This window comes from Phyllosticta capitalensis (genome assembly GCF_038381095.1).
Source record: "Phyllosticta capitalensis strain CBS 128856 chromosome Unknown BKA78scaffold_12, whole genome shotgun sequence".
In the NCBI taxonomy this organism is placed as follows: domain Eukaryota; kingdom Fungi; phylum Ascomycota; class Dothideomycetes; order Botryosphaeriales; family Phyllostictaceae; genus Phyllosticta; species Phyllosticta capitalensis.
The window spans coordinates 945,401-960,944 of record NW_027117450.1 but is presented as its reverse complement, the minus strand read 5'-3'; the positions used below and the strand labels follow the sequence as shown (position 1 = coordinate 960,944).

The 15,544-nt window shown below is 53.5% G+C and overlaps 4 protein-coding genes and 1 non-coding gene across 5 annotated transcripts; 1 reads left to right on the top strand and 4 right to left on the bottom strand.

Annotated features, from left to right (window-relative positions):
- Nucleotides 1-111: 111 nt before the first annotated feature.
- Nucleotides 112-2,100, bottom strand: BKA78DRAFT_326991 (guanine methyltransferase Trm5). Its single transcript, XM_066889477.1, has 5 exons — nt 1,740-2,100; nt 1,582-1,683; nt 1,451-1,531; nt 974-1,395; nt 112-925 (listed from the first exon to the last, which is right to left on the bottom strand). Exons 1-5 carry the CDS (start codon nt 2,032-2,034, stop codon nt 362-364), a joined length of 1,464 nt encoding a protein of 487 aa, XP_066739265.1. The 5' UTR covers nt 2,035-2,100; the 3' UTR covers nt 112-361.
- A 277-nt stretch (nt 2,101-2,377) lies between these two features.
- BKA78DRAFT_357191 (kinesin heavy chain) lies at nt 2,378-7,269 on the top strand (the record flags this gene model as incomplete). The annotated part of the gene is made up of 2 exons (XM_066892177.1): nt 2,378-2,438; nt 2,486-7,269. 2 exons carry the CDS (start codon nt 2,378-2,380, stop codon nt 7,267-7,269), a joined length of 4,845 nt encoding a protein of 1,614 aa, XP_066739264.1.
- A 3,301-nt stretch (nt 7,270-10,570) lies between these two features.
- BKA78DRAFT_t170 lies at nt 10,571-10,700 on the bottom strand. Its single transcript has one exon. It is a non-coding gene; the product is annotated as a tRNA-Ser (tRNA).
- A 365-nt stretch (nt 10,701-11,065) lies between these two features.
- Nucleotides 11,066-11,770, bottom strand: BKA78DRAFT_326983 (uncharacterized protein). The gene has a single exon (XM_066889476.1). The coding sequence runs from the start codon at nt 11,708-11,710 to the stop codon at nt 11,447-11,449; it is 264 nt and encodes an 87-aa protein (XP_066739263.1). The 5' UTR covers nt 11,711-11,770; the 3' UTR covers nt 11,066-11,446.
- Nucleotides 11,771-13,327: 1,557 nt separating this feature from the next.
- Nucleotides 13,328-14,356, bottom strand: BKA78DRAFT_53627 (uncharacterized protein). The gene has a single exon (XM_066893335.1). The coding sequence runs from the start codon at nt 14,059-14,061 to the stop codon at nt 13,432-13,434; it is 630 nt and encodes a 209-aa protein (XP_066739262.1). The 5' UTR covers nt 14,062-14,356; the 3' UTR covers nt 13,328-13,431.
- Between the last annotated feature and the right edge of the window lie 1,188 nt (nt 14,357-15,544).

The following is a 15,544-nucleotide window of genomic DNA, read 5'->3' as shown; positions in this document are numbered from 1 at the left end:
CATGGTGGGGTAGTGGGGCAGCCTGAGCGAAGCGCCGGCAGCGGACTAGACATCATCACGTGCTCCATTGTCGGAACAGTCAATGAAACGTCACGAACGTTTTAGCATCGGTTTCTTGACATCAGGAAAGCATTGAATTTTCTCTCTTTAGGTCCTATAAGACCTTGACCGTCCAGGATCAATCGTTGATCAATCGTTGATGAATCGACAAGAATCATCTCCACGATTGCCAACTTTTTTGAGGGTATCGAAATGAAGCGAATCATCAGCCGCAAATCAGGTTGTGGAAAATTCCAGAGCTCTAAATCAAGGATTCTTGCACTTTTATTCCAACTGCGCCAAAGTCTTCATCGACAGCCTCCTACTCGCGAAAAGCCACTTCCGCAGGCAAGCGGAAGCTAACACAGAACATCTCCTTGCCGGGAGCAATGTCCCTGACATCGTAAATCTCTCCATCCAGTTCCTTCATCATGCTTCTGTCGATCTTGAAGTCCAGCTTCTCCGAAATCCGCCCCAGAATCTCCGTCTCCGATTCTTCAGTCGTCGGGAATTTGGGGCAAAAGCAGTGGACGTGAATCATTGGAAGCTTGTTGTTGGTATACGGGGCGAAGAGAGTCCTAGGGTCGGCTCCATTGAGGGCTTCCTTGACCGGCGAGCGCGTGTAAAGTCCAATGAAAGATGGGAGGAAGTCGATAGCAGATGCGGGGAGATTCATCACGTAGTGTGAAAAAACTTGGGGCCGATCCATGATGATAAACTCCTTTGGCTTGGGCGAGCCTTTCCGTTTCTCCGTGGTTTTGGGCCCCTTTTGCTTGGGAGCAGTGTCGTGGTAACCAGCCTGGACAGGTTTTTGCAACAAGTATGCCGCTGAGTTGCGTATGAACGCATTTCCGTCCTCGTTGTACGGCTGTGCAAACTTATCCACCTGCAAATTTCTTAGCGACGCTCCCCAGCCTTGACCGAAAGTACTCACCTTGTTTACTTTGATGTTCTCCCTCATGTAAAAGTAGGAGTCAGGGTTCAAGTCGTTGCCAAGGACAAATACTCGCTTCTTTGCTGCGGGTATCACGAAAGGTCCGACTCCTGCCATGACATCGCAAACTGCTTGGCCTGGTTGGAACTTTTCGACAAGTCTCCGATGCTCTTCTTGCAGCCGGCTGTTCCAGTAGACCTTTGCAAAGTTGAATCGGAAAAGGCAGCCGTCTTCGTGGTGCTCAACCATGAGATCATCCGGGCCAGCGAGAACCTCGTACTTGAAGGTTCGGTATGCATTCTCGTCGCCAACATTGTCAAGCTTGTTGATGACCGTCTTGATGTTGCGATTGCTCTTGTCTATCAAGACCTCGCTAATGACCTTCTTGTATGGTTCGTGCTCCTGCCTCAAGTTGAGGTGCACTACAACACTTTGTAAGGATATGACTCAGAACCGGGAGGAGGGTGATTGACTCACGGACGTGGCCAACTTCGGTGAATCGCTTGGGGAAGTAAACCTCTTGGTTTTCTTCGGGCACAATGGCGCTCATAATCTGGTCTGCGAGGAGTAAGAAAATGCGCGGACGAGTTGGGTGTACAGGCGCATACCATAGCTCCAGTAATCGTAGTCCAGGACTAGGTCGTATGGGACGACATCGACGCGCGCTTGATTCACAATCTCGGTGAGGGTGGGGCTCCATGTAGCGGGGTCTTTCTGCTTCCGTTAGCAGTTGGATCCTGAGTCTGGTAGTAGAGTGTTTCTTTACAATCGTGCTTGATATCAGGTCTCAGCAGCATGCACTTGTTGTGGGGCATGTTTGGCGCGGTCTGGAGAAGACTCAGGCGAGGGATATTGAGGGCATCATTGGACTGGTTTAAGGCCTGGCGGAGGCTGGAGATGTCCTTATTCTGCTTGACGACGGCGGCGGAGATGGGGAAGGTTTTCCTGAAGGCGTCGCGGTCGAGGGTGCGCATGGCCCGGTTGACGGGTGGGCGGAAAAGATCCGCCGCATTTGTTTCCGACATGAAGCGCTTGGTCAGGGTTTTGACGTTTGTTCTCATGGGCAAGAGGTTGGGTCGTATTGGGGGCGCAATAATGTGGAAATAAATGTGCAAGAGAAAGAGTTCAGTTGGGCGTGTCGGACGGGAAGCGCAGGGGACGCTAGGCGGCGCGGGAGGCGGGCGGCAGGGCGGCGGGACGCGCGCGTGCGCCAGCTGGAATGACGGTAGGTGGGCGATTCTCTCGACCCCAGCCGTCAACAACACCAACTCTCCCTCCCCCAACCCTCGCTCCCGCAAACTATGAAGCCGCCTTAGTCGACCGACCCGACATCACGCCTTCTGATCACTCCACGATTCTCGATTCTACGCGTCGCGCCGGCCCTTTGGCCACCAAAACCTCACCATGGCCTCTGGCGGAGGGAACATCAAGGTCGTGGTGCGCGTCCGGCCCTTCAACAGCAGAGGTTCGCCAGCCCAACCTCTGCGTACAACCTTGCTCACCTCTCTGCAGAAAAGGACCGCAATGCGCAATGTATCGTGCGCATGAAAGATACCCAGACGCACCTGACGCCGCCTAAGAATTTCGATCCAAAAGCAAAGTCTGGCAAAGCCGCCCTCGAGGGCCCAAAATCCTTCAACTTTGACAAATCGTACTGGTCCTTCAATCGCGATGATCCCAACTATGCTGGGCAGGAACATTTGTTCAAGGATCTCGGTGTGCCGCTGCTGGACAATGCTTTCAAGGGATTCAACAACTGTATCTTCGCCTATGGCCAGACCGGATCCGGTAAATCCTACTCCATGATGGGCTACGGCGAAGACCATGGTGTCATTCCCAAAATTTGTCAGGGCATGTTCGAGCGTATCGGCGAATTGCAAAAAGACCCAAACATGGGTTGCACCGTCGAGGTGTCGTATCTGGAAATCTACAACGAGCGCGTCCGCGATTTGCTCAACCCGGCCACCAAGGGCAACCTCAAAGTTCGCGAACATCCCTCAACCGGACCTTATGTCGAGGACTTGGCCAAACTCGTTGTGCGATCTTTTCAAGAGATTGAAAACCTAATGGATGAGGGTAACAAGGCGAGAACCGTCGCTGCCACCAACATGAACGAGACGTCATCTCGATCACATGCTGTCTTCACCCTTACCTTGACCCAAAAACGCCACGATACCGAAACCAACATGGACACGGAAAAAGTCGCCAAAATCAGTCTGGTTGATCTTGCGGGTTCCGAGCGTGCCACTTCGACGGGTGCAACTGGTGCACGTTTGAAAGAAGGTGCCGAGATCAACAGGTCGCTCTCGACTTTGGGACGTGTCATTGCGGCGCTCGCGGATTTGTCTTCTGGCAAAAAGAAGAATGCCTCCATGGTCCCCTATCGAGATTCTATTTTGACTTGGCTTCTCAAAGACTCACTTGGTGGCAATAGTATGACGGCCATGATCGCCGCCATATCCCCCGCCGACATCAACTTTGAGGAAACGCTTTCGACTCTGCGATATGCCGACTCCGCCAAACGCATCAAGAACCACGCCGTCGTAAACGAGGATCCAAACGCTCGCATGATTCGCGAACTCAAGGAAGAGCTTGCCCAACTGCGTGCGAAGCTTGGAGGCGGCGGCGGTGGCGGCGGAGCTGGAGGGGCGGGCGTCCCTCTTGACGAGCAATATGCGCCAGACACCCCCTTGGAGAAACAAATTGTGTCAATCACCTCGTCTGATGGCACAATTAAGAAGGTCTCAAAAGCAGAAATTGTGGAGCAGCTCAGTCAGTCTGAAAAGCTCTATGAAGACTTGAACCAGACGTGGGAAGAGAAGCTGCAAAAGACGGAGGAGATTCACAAGGAGCGCGAGGCTAAACTTGAAGAACTGGGAATCAGCATCGATAAAAACTTTGTTGGTGTCCATACACCCAAAAAGATGCCGCATTTGGTGAACTTGAGCGATGATCCGCTCCTCGCAGAGTGCTTGGTATACAATCTAAAACCGGGCACGACAAACGTTGGAAATGTCGACATGACGACTACAGCTGAAATACGCCTGAACGGCTCGAAGATTCTTCAGGACCATTGCACGTTTGAAAACACGGATGGTGTTGTCACGGTCGTACCAAAGCCCAACGCAGGTGTCATGGTCAATGGACTTCGCATTGATGAACCGAAACGGCTTCGGAGCGGCTTCCGTATCATCCTAGGAGACTTTCACATTTTCCGTTTCAACCATCCTGAGGAGGCACGAGCAGAGAGGGACAAAGAAGGCAGTTTGCTCAGACATTCGGTAACAGCGAGCCAAATGGGCACGCCAGTTGTCACACCAACTCGACCCGAACACGCTAGGACTTGGAGCGCTGTCAGTAAGGGAGACTCGGAAAATGATACGTCCCGGGGTGGCTCTCCTACGCCGTTCAAGAGCAGTCGGGATACGGACTGGTCATTTGCCCGCAGAGAGGCCGTGTCAGCCGTGCTCGGTCCCGACCAGAAAATCTCCAACCTCACTGACGATGAGTTGGACGTGCTCTTTGACGACTTACAGCGCGTCCGTGCCGTCCGCAAAGCTCGACCCGAGAGCAAGATTTTTGACAAAGACGAGGACCTGGAGTCCGATGCCTCTTATCCTGTGAGAGAAAAATATGCATCCACCAGCACGGTTGACAATTTCTCCCTGGACACTGCATTGACCATACCCGGCACCCCACACTTTGGAAGCGAAGAGGATGAGCGCATCAAGTCGACAAGAGAAGAACTGCAAACCCAACTGGACAAGCAAAGGGGAGAATACGAGGACAAACTCAAGGACGTTGAAGAATCTGCCGTCGAGATTGAAGAAATTCGGGCCGAGAAGGTCAAGATGGAGGAAGCTCTCCGTTCGGCCAAAGAAGAAATGCAACAGCAACTACAGCAACAGAGGGAAGAGTTTGAGAGACAGTTGCTAGAGCTGTCCGCGCCAACACCAGATGGGGCCAAGAAGACGATTTCCTTTGCCCTGCCAAAGGCTCAAGCTGATAGAGCTAGACAAGTCTTGTCGCATTGGAGGCAGCGCAGATATGTTGCCATGGCAGAGACTCTGCTCCACAATGCCGCCTTGTTGAAAGAAGCTCAAATCATGAGCCAGCAAATGGACAAGCATGTCGTGTTCCAATTCTGCGTGGTGGATGTCGGTCACTCGTTCGCATCCTCGTACGATCTCGTGCTCAACGGCGCGCCAGGCGAAGATGACGAAGACCTCGAAATTTGCCCAAAGCCATGCATAGGCGTCAGGGTCGTGGACTTCAAAAATCGAATCATCCATTTGTGGTCGCTGCAAAAGCTGCGAAGACGAATCAGCCAAATGCGCCAGATACATCAGTATCTCAACAAGCCCGAATCGCAGCATTTCCGCCTCGACAACCCCTTCACGGAGTCCTGCATGCCCGAGTTTTCAAGGATTGGGGATGCCGATGTCCCTCTTGCCGCCGTATTCCAATCCAAGGTGCAGGACTTTTCGATTGACGTCGTGTCGACATATACTTCGGGTGTAGTTGGCATATTGCGTCTTTCCGTGGAGCCTTCATTCGCCGAGGCGTCGTCTTCGACGCTCAAGTTCAACGTGGTAATGCACAAGATGATTGGCTTTCCTGAAAGGGAAGGGACCGACGTGCATGCCCAGCTCTTCTTCCCAGGTATCTCAGACGAGTCGGGTGCCACCACAACACAGATGATTAAGGATTTTAACGAGGGTCCTATTCGGTTTGAGAGCGTCCATAGTATGGGCTTGCCCCTCAACAGCCCACGCACGGCTTCCCTTCGAATTTCCATCTTCGCCAGGGTCACGACAACTCATCTTGATAAGCTGTTGAGCTGGGACGACATGCGGGACTCTGCACCTCCTCCCAAGCTCAAACGCAACAAATCTGCAAGGCTGCCCGAGTCCGAGTTCTACGCTGAGGACCGCCATGACATCTTTACGCGCGTTCAAATCCAGGAAATGTCCGAGGACGGAACCTATCGCCCAGTCGATGTCGTGCAGACTAACGCTATGGACCAAGGTGCCTACCAGCTTCACCAGGGCCTCCAGCGGCGTTTTGTCGTCAATCTCACTCATAGCTCTGGCAAGGTGTTGCAGTGGCAAGACATTTCTTCCATCAGAGTCGGCCGTGTCAGGCTCTTGGATCCCAATGGCCGAACTGCTGGCACAGAGTCGCCTCAGCCTGAAATCCCCGTCAAGCTGCTGTCAAAGCCTACGGTCAAAGACAACGCTGATGGCACCAGCAACGTGACATTCGTGGGTCTCTGGGACTCCAGCATGCACGGCTCTTTGCTGCTCGATCGCACGACTGCTGAGAGGTATCGTGTCCAAGTCTCGCTTATTTGGGATGTTGCATGCGCGAAGCTGTCAGGGCCCATGACGTTTTCGCTGGACATAGCAGTCCAAATACGCTCCCGATCCTACGTTCGCCCTTCTTCCATGTTCAGTCAGATTTTCGCAGCGTCGCGCATAGTCCACTCAACGGTCGGCATGTTTTCCGTTGCGATCCGTCCCCTCTCTGCCAAGAGAGTGGTCGACCTGTGGCGAATGAGCACCCAACACGACTATATCAAGGGCGAAGAGATGCTTTCCGGTTGGACTCCGCGCGGCGTCTCTCTGGTCAAAGATTTCATGGGGACGCGCAAGCGCAGGCGACGAGTAGCTGAAATTGAAACCGCTAGGAGCGTGCTGAGCTCTCGGGCGCTCACAGCCAACAAGGATGAGTACGTCTTTTCCGAAGATGGCGAGCCGACCGACCGCCAGAGAGAACTCCTTCTCAAAGTCCTGGCCCTTTGGAAGACCAAGAAAGACATTGGCGAGCTCCTCCTTGTCAAGGAAAACCTCCAACCGCCAAGTCGCGGAGCTGCTTTTGCGACCCCTCCAAACGGCGAAACCAAGCCAACTCTTATAGCAGAAGTGCGCTACGTGGCCAAAAATCCTACGATGCTCAAGTCTGGATATCTGTTGACTCCGGATGACACAAACACGCGATGGGTGCGGCGATTTGTCGAGTTGAGGCGACCGTACTTGCACGTGTACTCCATACCCGAAGGCGACGAGCTGAACGCAATCAACCTGGGCAACTCGCGGATCGACCATCAGCCGCAGCTGGCCAATCTCCTGCAGCGACACAACATGAACGTCTTTGCAGTCTTCGCGCCACAGAACACCTTTCTTTTTGCCGCGAAAAGCGAGCGCGACAAGATCGAATGGATCCTCAAGATCGACCAAAGCTACTTCAGCAGCGGAACCGCAACGCCAGCTGAGGACGACGAAGAAAGCATGTGAGGCCAACGAGGGTTGGTGTGGCCCAGCCGGACTTCAGGTTTGGGACCAGTTTTTCGATGATGATTTTGGCCATTTCACAGATCCTCCACAAAGTGTACGCTGTCTACGTCTCTCCTTTACACCCCTAAAATTTCCTGCCATTGAATTGCAAGGCGGGCATACTCGCATGCACTGATCGCGCCTTTTGAATAGTGACCACGGCGCGGCGCTGCAGCTTGTCTGTCGTCCGGTCTTGCTTGCATTTAGACACTGCTATCCTGATACCCAATGATCTTTTACTTTGTTGTCTTCTACTCCTCTTTTCATTAGATGTACATTTTTTGGTTGTTGAGATCGAAGAAGTCTTGGCTGAGATCTTCCCTGTACCATCACTTGTGTAGGCTACTTGTCTTGTAGTAAGTAGTTGGATTGGTGTGGGTAAGCTTGGACAGTCTGTCGTTGTATGACTACTTGTCTGTCTTGTTTGGGTGGACTATGCTGAAGTCTCTCGGTCTTAGAATCGCGAAAAAAAAAATTGTATATGTCACATTTCAAGAACTTGACGACTGCATCACGAATTCTCCAGAGGGGGACGCGTGCGACCAGTTCACAGTTTCGGATATCCAACAGAGGCATCCAAATTCATCCTGGCGAGAGGAGACGATTAACGAAGCACACGAAGTCCCAAATAGCATGGCCACAAGTAGTTGTCAAGCGATGATGCAGTGGACTTTGTCACTTTAGAATTCGCAGATATTTCGCAGAGGGAGGAGGGGAATTGTATTGTGAGTATCAAGAGTCCACGCACCCCTAAAATGCCTTCGGAATCTCAGCCATGCTGTTTTTTAGAGCAAAGCGCAAACCGAGTGAGCAGCAATTCTGTCATGGTCGCACCATCATCACGATTCTTGTACCAAGGGCCGCCGTACTCCTCACCCTTGAGGAAGCACAGCAACTCCTTCTCGAGGAGCGGGCTGACAGACGTCCCGATTTTGAGACGCTCGAGCCGTGGAAACTTGGCCCTGAAGTACCTGAGAATCCGGCGGAAGCCGTCTCCACGACTCGCGAAGAAGTCGGATGAGTAGTCAATGGCGTAAGGATGGGTGCGAATGAGGACGATTTCCCGCAGGCGCTTGCATTCGGTGAGCCGCGACATCCAGGCGCCCTCCGCAGTGGCGTCTTTCAGCCAGGACGTTAGTTCGATTCCAAATGCACCCCTCCATTGGGCGCGACCAACTGGACCAAGGGACTCGAGAAAAGCGAACGCCTGCTTGTCACCGCGCGCGTGGAAGCGGATGCTTCTCAAAATGTAGGAAAGGGTCTCCCGGCGGAGGTCTTCGTTGAGCCTGTGGAATCGGTCTCCTCCAACGGCATAAACGGCCATGTGGTCCATCATGTCGCGCCAGTTGAGGGGAAGAGTCTTTCTGAAGTCGACGCTGCAGGAGAGGATCGGTTCCGGATAGAGGTGGTTGTAGATTCTGTTGCGGATTTCCCCTGACAGCCGGAAGAAGTCAAACTTCCTGACCGGGCGGCGCGGCACCAGAATGAGGTCGAAGCCTCTTGGTCGCTCGAACTATTTCGAAAAGAATCGGGTTAGTAGATGCGGCGGGGAGCTTTTGATCACTTACAGTCTTGGGCAACTGGGGTCCGATCTCGTCGCCAAAGATTCTGATCTTGCCCTGCTTATCGAACTGGATTTTCAACTCGGTGCTGGTTCCGTTGAAAGAGACGAGGAGATCTGTGCCAGTCGAGATCCCGATTCTGGCTTGTTCGCGGGGGATCTCGCCGTCGATATCCTCTTCGCCGGGCGGTTCAGCGCTCACAGCGCCTGGGGACGCCATTGTGGACTGCAGGCGACGTCGAGGCGATGTTTGAAAAGAGAGTACAAGACGAGGAAGATCTTTTAAAGGCTGGCGATAGGTGGACCGTATACAGCGCGCGAGTGCGCTGAACGCCGAGAGTCATCACTGCGGCGACAGTCACCCATGAACCCCCTTGAAGGCATGTTGAGAAACGAAAACATGGGAGACATGAGCATTCTCACTGGTAGAGGAGGATCCATTTGGAATACTGGAATCTCATGGAGCATTCATCAGACCCTAAGATAGAGAGACTCGTGTCAGTTCAAAAATTCACCAGGGATAATTTTCGAGGTTTACTGGTCCCTTTTCTGTCGACAAAAATGTTAGCACTACGAGAAATATGCTCGCAGTCCATTAGGGAGCTTGTGAAAGAGCACTCAGCAAAGTAGTATCACTAGTTAACGCTGACTTTGGGGTTGAGCATCTAGATCACTGCAAAGATATTCAGTTGATGCCAGAAAACACTCGATAATCACGCTCTCCAAAAACCTTCTTGAACTTTCAAAGTGGGCAAGCTTGTAAGGCCTGACTGCAATTGCATATGCACCAGCAGAGACAAAATTGACAGTTTCAATTTATTTCTTGTAGGTTCTAGGTCATATAAGGGTATGCTGTTGTGTATGTACTCGAGATGCTTGACTGATTTTCGACTGCTATTTCGCGTCCTGGTAATTGCAGTGACAGCTCATAGAGCAGTCAGTGGATGGAGTAATGAGATCCAAATTGTCCATCCAAGTCTGGTGGCAAAAGGTGTGGCATACAACGTGCGTGATTGGCAAAAAATGGAAAGCATCCATCTTGCAAAGCGTGCGGATAGGGAGCATTCGAGTACCCTATAGAAATAGGCGTAGAAAGTCATCAAGTCCTCTGTAGAGTCCTGGGGAGATCTTCAGCACTTCAACGCGAAGACAGGGGAGCAGTCGTAGTCGACCGACGTTTGCTACCAACCCCCGAACTCCTTGGTAAGAGAATCCCCAAAACAGGAAGAGGGCTGTCTGTGGATGATGCTCCTTCTTCTCCAAAGTGAAGGCATAGAAGACAAAAGAATAAGACCTGTTCCAAACTCCATTCATACCGAAGAAACGTGTGGTGGACTCGCGCCCGCCCGGCCACGGCTGCATTAGTAGGGGAGGTAGTCGCTCTGATGGTCGTTGGCTCTTCTACTGTCGTCTATGTGGGCACGGCAGCGCGCACTCAACACCAGAAGTCCTCTCACATCTCAAAGACCTTCGAGCACCTTGGAAATCTTTGGCATCTACAACCTGACGAATGGATATCCTCCCGGCGCTCATGTGCAAAAAAGGTGACCGCAGAACACATGCAGCTTACCTGCCGCTCAATCCTTCCACTCTCACCTCAACACAGCACAAAAAAATTCAGAACCTCTCAACCACCATCGCTAGACCTCTAACACTCCTCAAGAGATCAAAAAGGGCAAAAAGATTCTTTCGGATATTACGCGACACCTGTGAGATTCGAACTCACGCTCCCGAAGGAACTGGCTTAACAGCTAAGGTCATATGAGATCTCCGATGATCGGAGAGCGCGGACAGTAGCAGGCCAGCGCGTTAACCACTCCGCCAAAGTGCCAATTGGACACCGCCTTCTCTGAGGAAGGGGAGTGCTGCCAGTTGTTACGTTGAATCAAACTTTTTGCAATATATACAACATGCCCAGAGAGAGGCAAGCTCGGCGAAAATCAACCCGTCAGACTTCACCCGAAGCCTGTTTCACCTGACTTGTCACTAAAATAGCAACTCCGAGACGCTCCAGCAACACCATCAGCATCGAGGCATGCCCAACTTCCAATGCCCCTCGATTCAAATGCGTTGTGGTGTGGCGAAACGAACGGGCCCTCGGTCGGGCGGGCCGTTGGCGCGGCGGACGGCAAGGGATTCCTTGGGCCCCACAAGAACGCCACCATCACCGCCACCTCGACCAACCCAGCGCTCCTTCACACGATGTGCAGGGACTTGTTTGGCAACAATTAGGCATCGCTGATGTGACTACGAGAGGACGGAGCTATGGAGGTGAGCAGGTTGTGAGAAAAGGAAAGGATTTTCTTGCGGCATCTTTCCATCTTTCCTCGCCAGCTGGCCTACCGCGACTTCACCCTCATTCGAGCATTGCGCCAGCGCGTGGGTCGCACAACGGATCTCAACTCCAAGACGGAGCAAGAATGCTTGAATGCTACCCTAGATATACACACATATCAGCCTGTGTCGCGCCGCTGTTGCACTCCCTTCTGTTGATTCTTCACATGTCCACTTCACATAATCCCAATCCGCATGTCTTGCCAACACGTCCATTCGAAACGAAATGTGCACGCCGTAGTCCTATCTCGAGTAAAGAAAGGGGCGAGAGACCCCAAACTGAAGGACCGCAGTCCCCAACAGCGCGGCACATCTGAAGAGGGGCTTGCTTAGCCCGGCACTTTTAACGGTGAAGCCGCGGTGGATGACGACAGCGACGACGGCCCAAAGAAGTAGAATCTCAAGGTTGGCAAAAGCAGTGATGACAGGACGCATCCCGGCGGTCCGATGGAGAAGCTGGGTCGTAGGAGCAAGTGCGATTGCTGCGCGCGGGAAGCAGTCAAGCATGGTGTGCTGTTATGAAAGAGCGTCCAAGGCACGGCATAGGCAGCTTCCGGGATGTGGAACACTAGCGCATTGAAAGGTTGCATTAAGTAGACATTTTTGAAAAGACGGGACCTGGTATGGCCTATTGACTCCATCTGTTTCTCTTCCGCCTGTTCCCACATTAAAGTCGACTGCAAAAGTGATGCCAACTCCAAGATAACGCGGATCTGCTTGAATAAAGCCTGCGGCTGTCCTTTCACCAGCCCACATTTTCAAGTCTTTAGGGTCAAGTGCTTGAGCGCACTTTGCATGCTCGTATCTCGACTGGGCCATTCTAAACTTACCTTTGGCTAGAACACGCGACTTTAACATTGAGCCTTGGAATTGACGTTTCTTTCACCATCTAGCTGTGACATTTGCCCTTCGATCCATTGACTCTCGTCACGCCGCCGCTTGTAGTCAGGCAGATCGAAGCACTCCGAATGGCCGGGAATAGAAAACACCGACTACTTACCAGAAGAAACGTAGCCAGCAAACACCATGCGCTACGCAATGCATTGCCGAAAGGCAGGTAGGCAGGCGCACGTCGTCCCGTCCCGCATCCACGTGGCGCATGCTCGTCTCCATTTATCGTGTAGATGCCGGTGCGGGTGTCCTGTACCGATGTCGAAGATAAGCAAAGGACGGGATGACGTCTCTTGATTGCAACAGCAGGAAGTCAGGGCTGCTGGCCGCGGCGGCATTGTCACTCGTCTACTTGCCCATCGTTTGGAAGGAGCAAGCACGAATCCAGCTCACGTCACTCGCTCCGAGAGCGATGTCCAGGCACCCAGCCGCTGTGCACGCGCTCAGGTCGCGCATTCAATACGCATACCGTTCTTACCGCCCAGTGCTGCGAACGCACAGGAGAAGAGGGAGGGTGATGGTGGCCTTACGATATGTACCCGGACGTACATAGAAACGCATGCATAGCACATGCGGGATCTCGCCGCTCAGTGTCCAGCGGGAACGAAACGCATGTATGCAGTCCTCTTCACGAACACATGTGTGTGCAAACGGGTCAGCGGGTGGGTGGTGTGCTTACTCGTTGCGTATTTGTCTGCAGGGACGGCCAGACACATAGGCGATGGCCCCAGACCCGGGTTCTGAGGTTGTTGTTCCTGGGTGCATCTGCGAATTGTGAGCGGCGAGAATGTGAGCTGAGAAGTAATGGGACCTGTTGGCCGTGAGGATTCAAGGGAAGGAGCCTACGCGCAAGCGGCGACCGCCTCTGCACAGTCATAGTAACAGCTGGAATGACAAAACCGTCGAATGGAAGCAAGAGAAAGAAGGAGGAGACCTCGTGCCTCGCCCAAGCGCCTCCCCCAGCCTCCGCTCCCGTGCACCGTCCTGTACGTAGCCATTTTGTCAGCGCCCGTCAGCGCGCATGCAGACCCTGCGCGAAAATGTCCGGTAGAGCGGACAAGCGGCGAGGGGTAGACAGGGGGATTCGCAGCGCCCCAGGTCCCATATACCGCTTCGAGTAGTGCACCCATGTCACTTATTTTGCTTTTTCCCTAGTGGACGGGTGTAGCCACCCAGCGCCTTCCGGTGGGTCGGCGCGCACGCGGCACACAGCTCGAGCGTCATCGCTTTATTTTCCTATTGCTGCTAGGTGCCGCTGCCGCTATCGCTACGGTCTGGGTTTTCGCTACCGACCTTACGTACTGGCGTGTCCTTTAAAGGTCGTTTGATTGTCCATCTCAATATGCGTAAGGAGATGACGGGGATGGTTGTTGGGGTCGTTTGAGAGGCCGAGGTTGCCAACGTTTTCGATGGGTGGAGGCCAGAAAAGCGCGGCGATCAGGCAACTGGAGCCGTACTCGTGTGATGGAAGGCAGCCAGAAGGACCCAAGAAGGTAGTCAGCGTCAGCAGCGTCGTGTGTTCTTGGCGGCCTCGTGGCTCTCAAGTGGACTGGCCCCCAAATGAGCGGACAAGGAAGCATTCCACCTGACTCAAAGACCGCGCTTGCCAGACAAAAAGATGTCGCGACCATTGTAGCAAGATAGTCAGGGCCAATTCCACAATTCAGAACGGCGCTAAAAAAGGTTGATACAACAGAGGAGTAGGGCCTTGACTCGCTGTTGACATTTTTATACCAAGGCACGGGTCTCAAGTCGCGCTTGGCTGGGGTGATTTGCAGCGAGGGGTTTTGGCGCAGAAGAGCGGTGCTTTGGACCCATTGTTGATGTTTCATGAGCATCGCGATGTGGAGTAGTTGTCCAAGTTCCAGAGAAACAGCCGGATTGAGATGCAGTTCATCTGTCGTAGGATCGTGAGTGGAGGTCGTGACTGGGTTGACAAAGTCTTTGCGCGCTACACATGACGGCATGTTTCTAACTGGTATTCGTTGCGCGTAGGAAATGGCAGCAAACCGGTGGTCGCGAGGCAGAGTTGTTCTCGAGGCAAAGGCGTTGTTTTGGCGCCACAGTCGTGCAGTCTGCTACTTGAACCTGTCTAGGGCGTGGACGTTACCGTTATACGCCGCGGCTGGACAGGTCTCCAGCTTGTTGGCCGTTGGTTCACGAGACGGACGGGCCACCGTCTGCGGGCGTTGAGTGTGGAGATTCATCCAAGCGCTCAAACGGGCAGGCTGCGGCCGGTTCGCAGGCAACGATCTGCACACTTTCCTTGGACGACTCCCAGAACGTCGACTGGTCATCCTGTCGACCATGAGAATCGAGCCAAGGGAGAAAAATGGGCCAGAAGTAACCAAGGTCTGGCTAGAGGCCATGATAGGAGGAAAAGTCAGGTGAAGAGATTTTCAGTGTAAGGATAGGCCAAACAGAGCTGACAGGCGGACCAGTAGACGTTGGGCATTGGTACAGGGCGTTGATGTGCGCCCGAATGCGGCGGCCGACGTCGCGAGGGTCAGCTCGAACGAGTCGCGACTCTGTGATGGCTCCTGCTGTGTGATGGAACATGGGGATTTTCCAGTTGAAGTTGGCCTCCTCTCGTGGGACGTTGCTTCATGCGGTTCGCGCATACGAGACCGAGTCTCTGTCGCAACAGTCGAGTGACTGCCGAGCCTGCGACTGGGTCAATTGCGTGCGACATCTCTCACGTCGGTCGAGGACGCAGCTCAGACATCGGGCGAGGTTCCGCGGCCATGTCGACAGCGTATTGTATTGCGTATGGCGGTGGACAATGATGGTGGTCGGTGGGCCAGAGACTCGGCAAAGATTCGAGATGCAGCAATGCAAGCGGAGCCGCAAATCCGAGGGCGCGGAATTTGAAGATGGTGATGGCGAAGAGGGCAAAGTGGTTGCGGCGCGACGGAGGGACCGGCAGCCAATTCGGGAGGCCGTCACCTTTGCGGGCAGGCTAGTGGTGTTGATTGGTTGTCGTTGACGCCGGCCCTCGCCCAGTCGGATATGCCCGCAGCTGTCTAGTGCGGCTCAGCTTCCTTCCCCCAAGACCTTCATCCCCGGCCACCAACAGTATTGGCCACGCGAAAAACCCACTTCCTCGAGCCCGAGTCCATGTCCAGCTCCTTTGACCTGGCCGCGTACTCGCCCTCCCAATGGCATCCGCCGTGGATTACACTTTACGAAGCGGAAGAAGCCATGGCGTCCAGGAACCATGGCGACGTCTACAATCCAACATGTACAAGAGCAAGGAAACGGCGTGACCAATACTCGGCATCTGCACTTTGCCATCATTGCGAGCCGCCGCAGCGGCGTCACCGGGTCCTGGCCTGGCCACTCGTGCTTTCGACATGCGCGTTCTTGTGATTCTGTGCCCGAAACACCCCTGCCCCTGTGCTCGACCTCTATCCTACCGGGATCGCCATTCTCCCGGCGCTGTTCTACCAT

Excerpts from the sequence above, each read along its gene's own strand:
- BKA78DRAFT_326991 (XM_066889477.1), bottom strand. The coding sequence starts at position 2,034 with ATGAGAACAAACGTCAAAACCCTGACCAAGCGCTTCATGTCGGAAACA. Across the intron at positions 1,684-1,739 it reads ACCTGATATCAAGCACGATT|ACCCCGCTACATGGAGCCCC; the intron begins GTAAAGAAACAC and ends GGAAGCAGAAAG. Across the intron at positions 926-973 it reads AGAACATCAAAGTAAACAAG|GTGGATAAGTTTGCACAGCC; the intron begins GTGAGTACTTTC and ends AGAAATTTGCAG.
- BKA78DRAFT_326983 (XM_066889476.1), bottom strand. The coding sequence starts at position 11,710 with ATGCTTGACTGCTTCCCGCGCGCAGCAATCGCACTTGCTCCTACGACC.
- BKA78DRAFT_53627 (XM_066893335.1), bottom strand. The coding sequence starts at position 14,061 with ATGCCGTCATGTGTAGCGCGCAAAGACTTTGTCAACCCAGTCACGACC.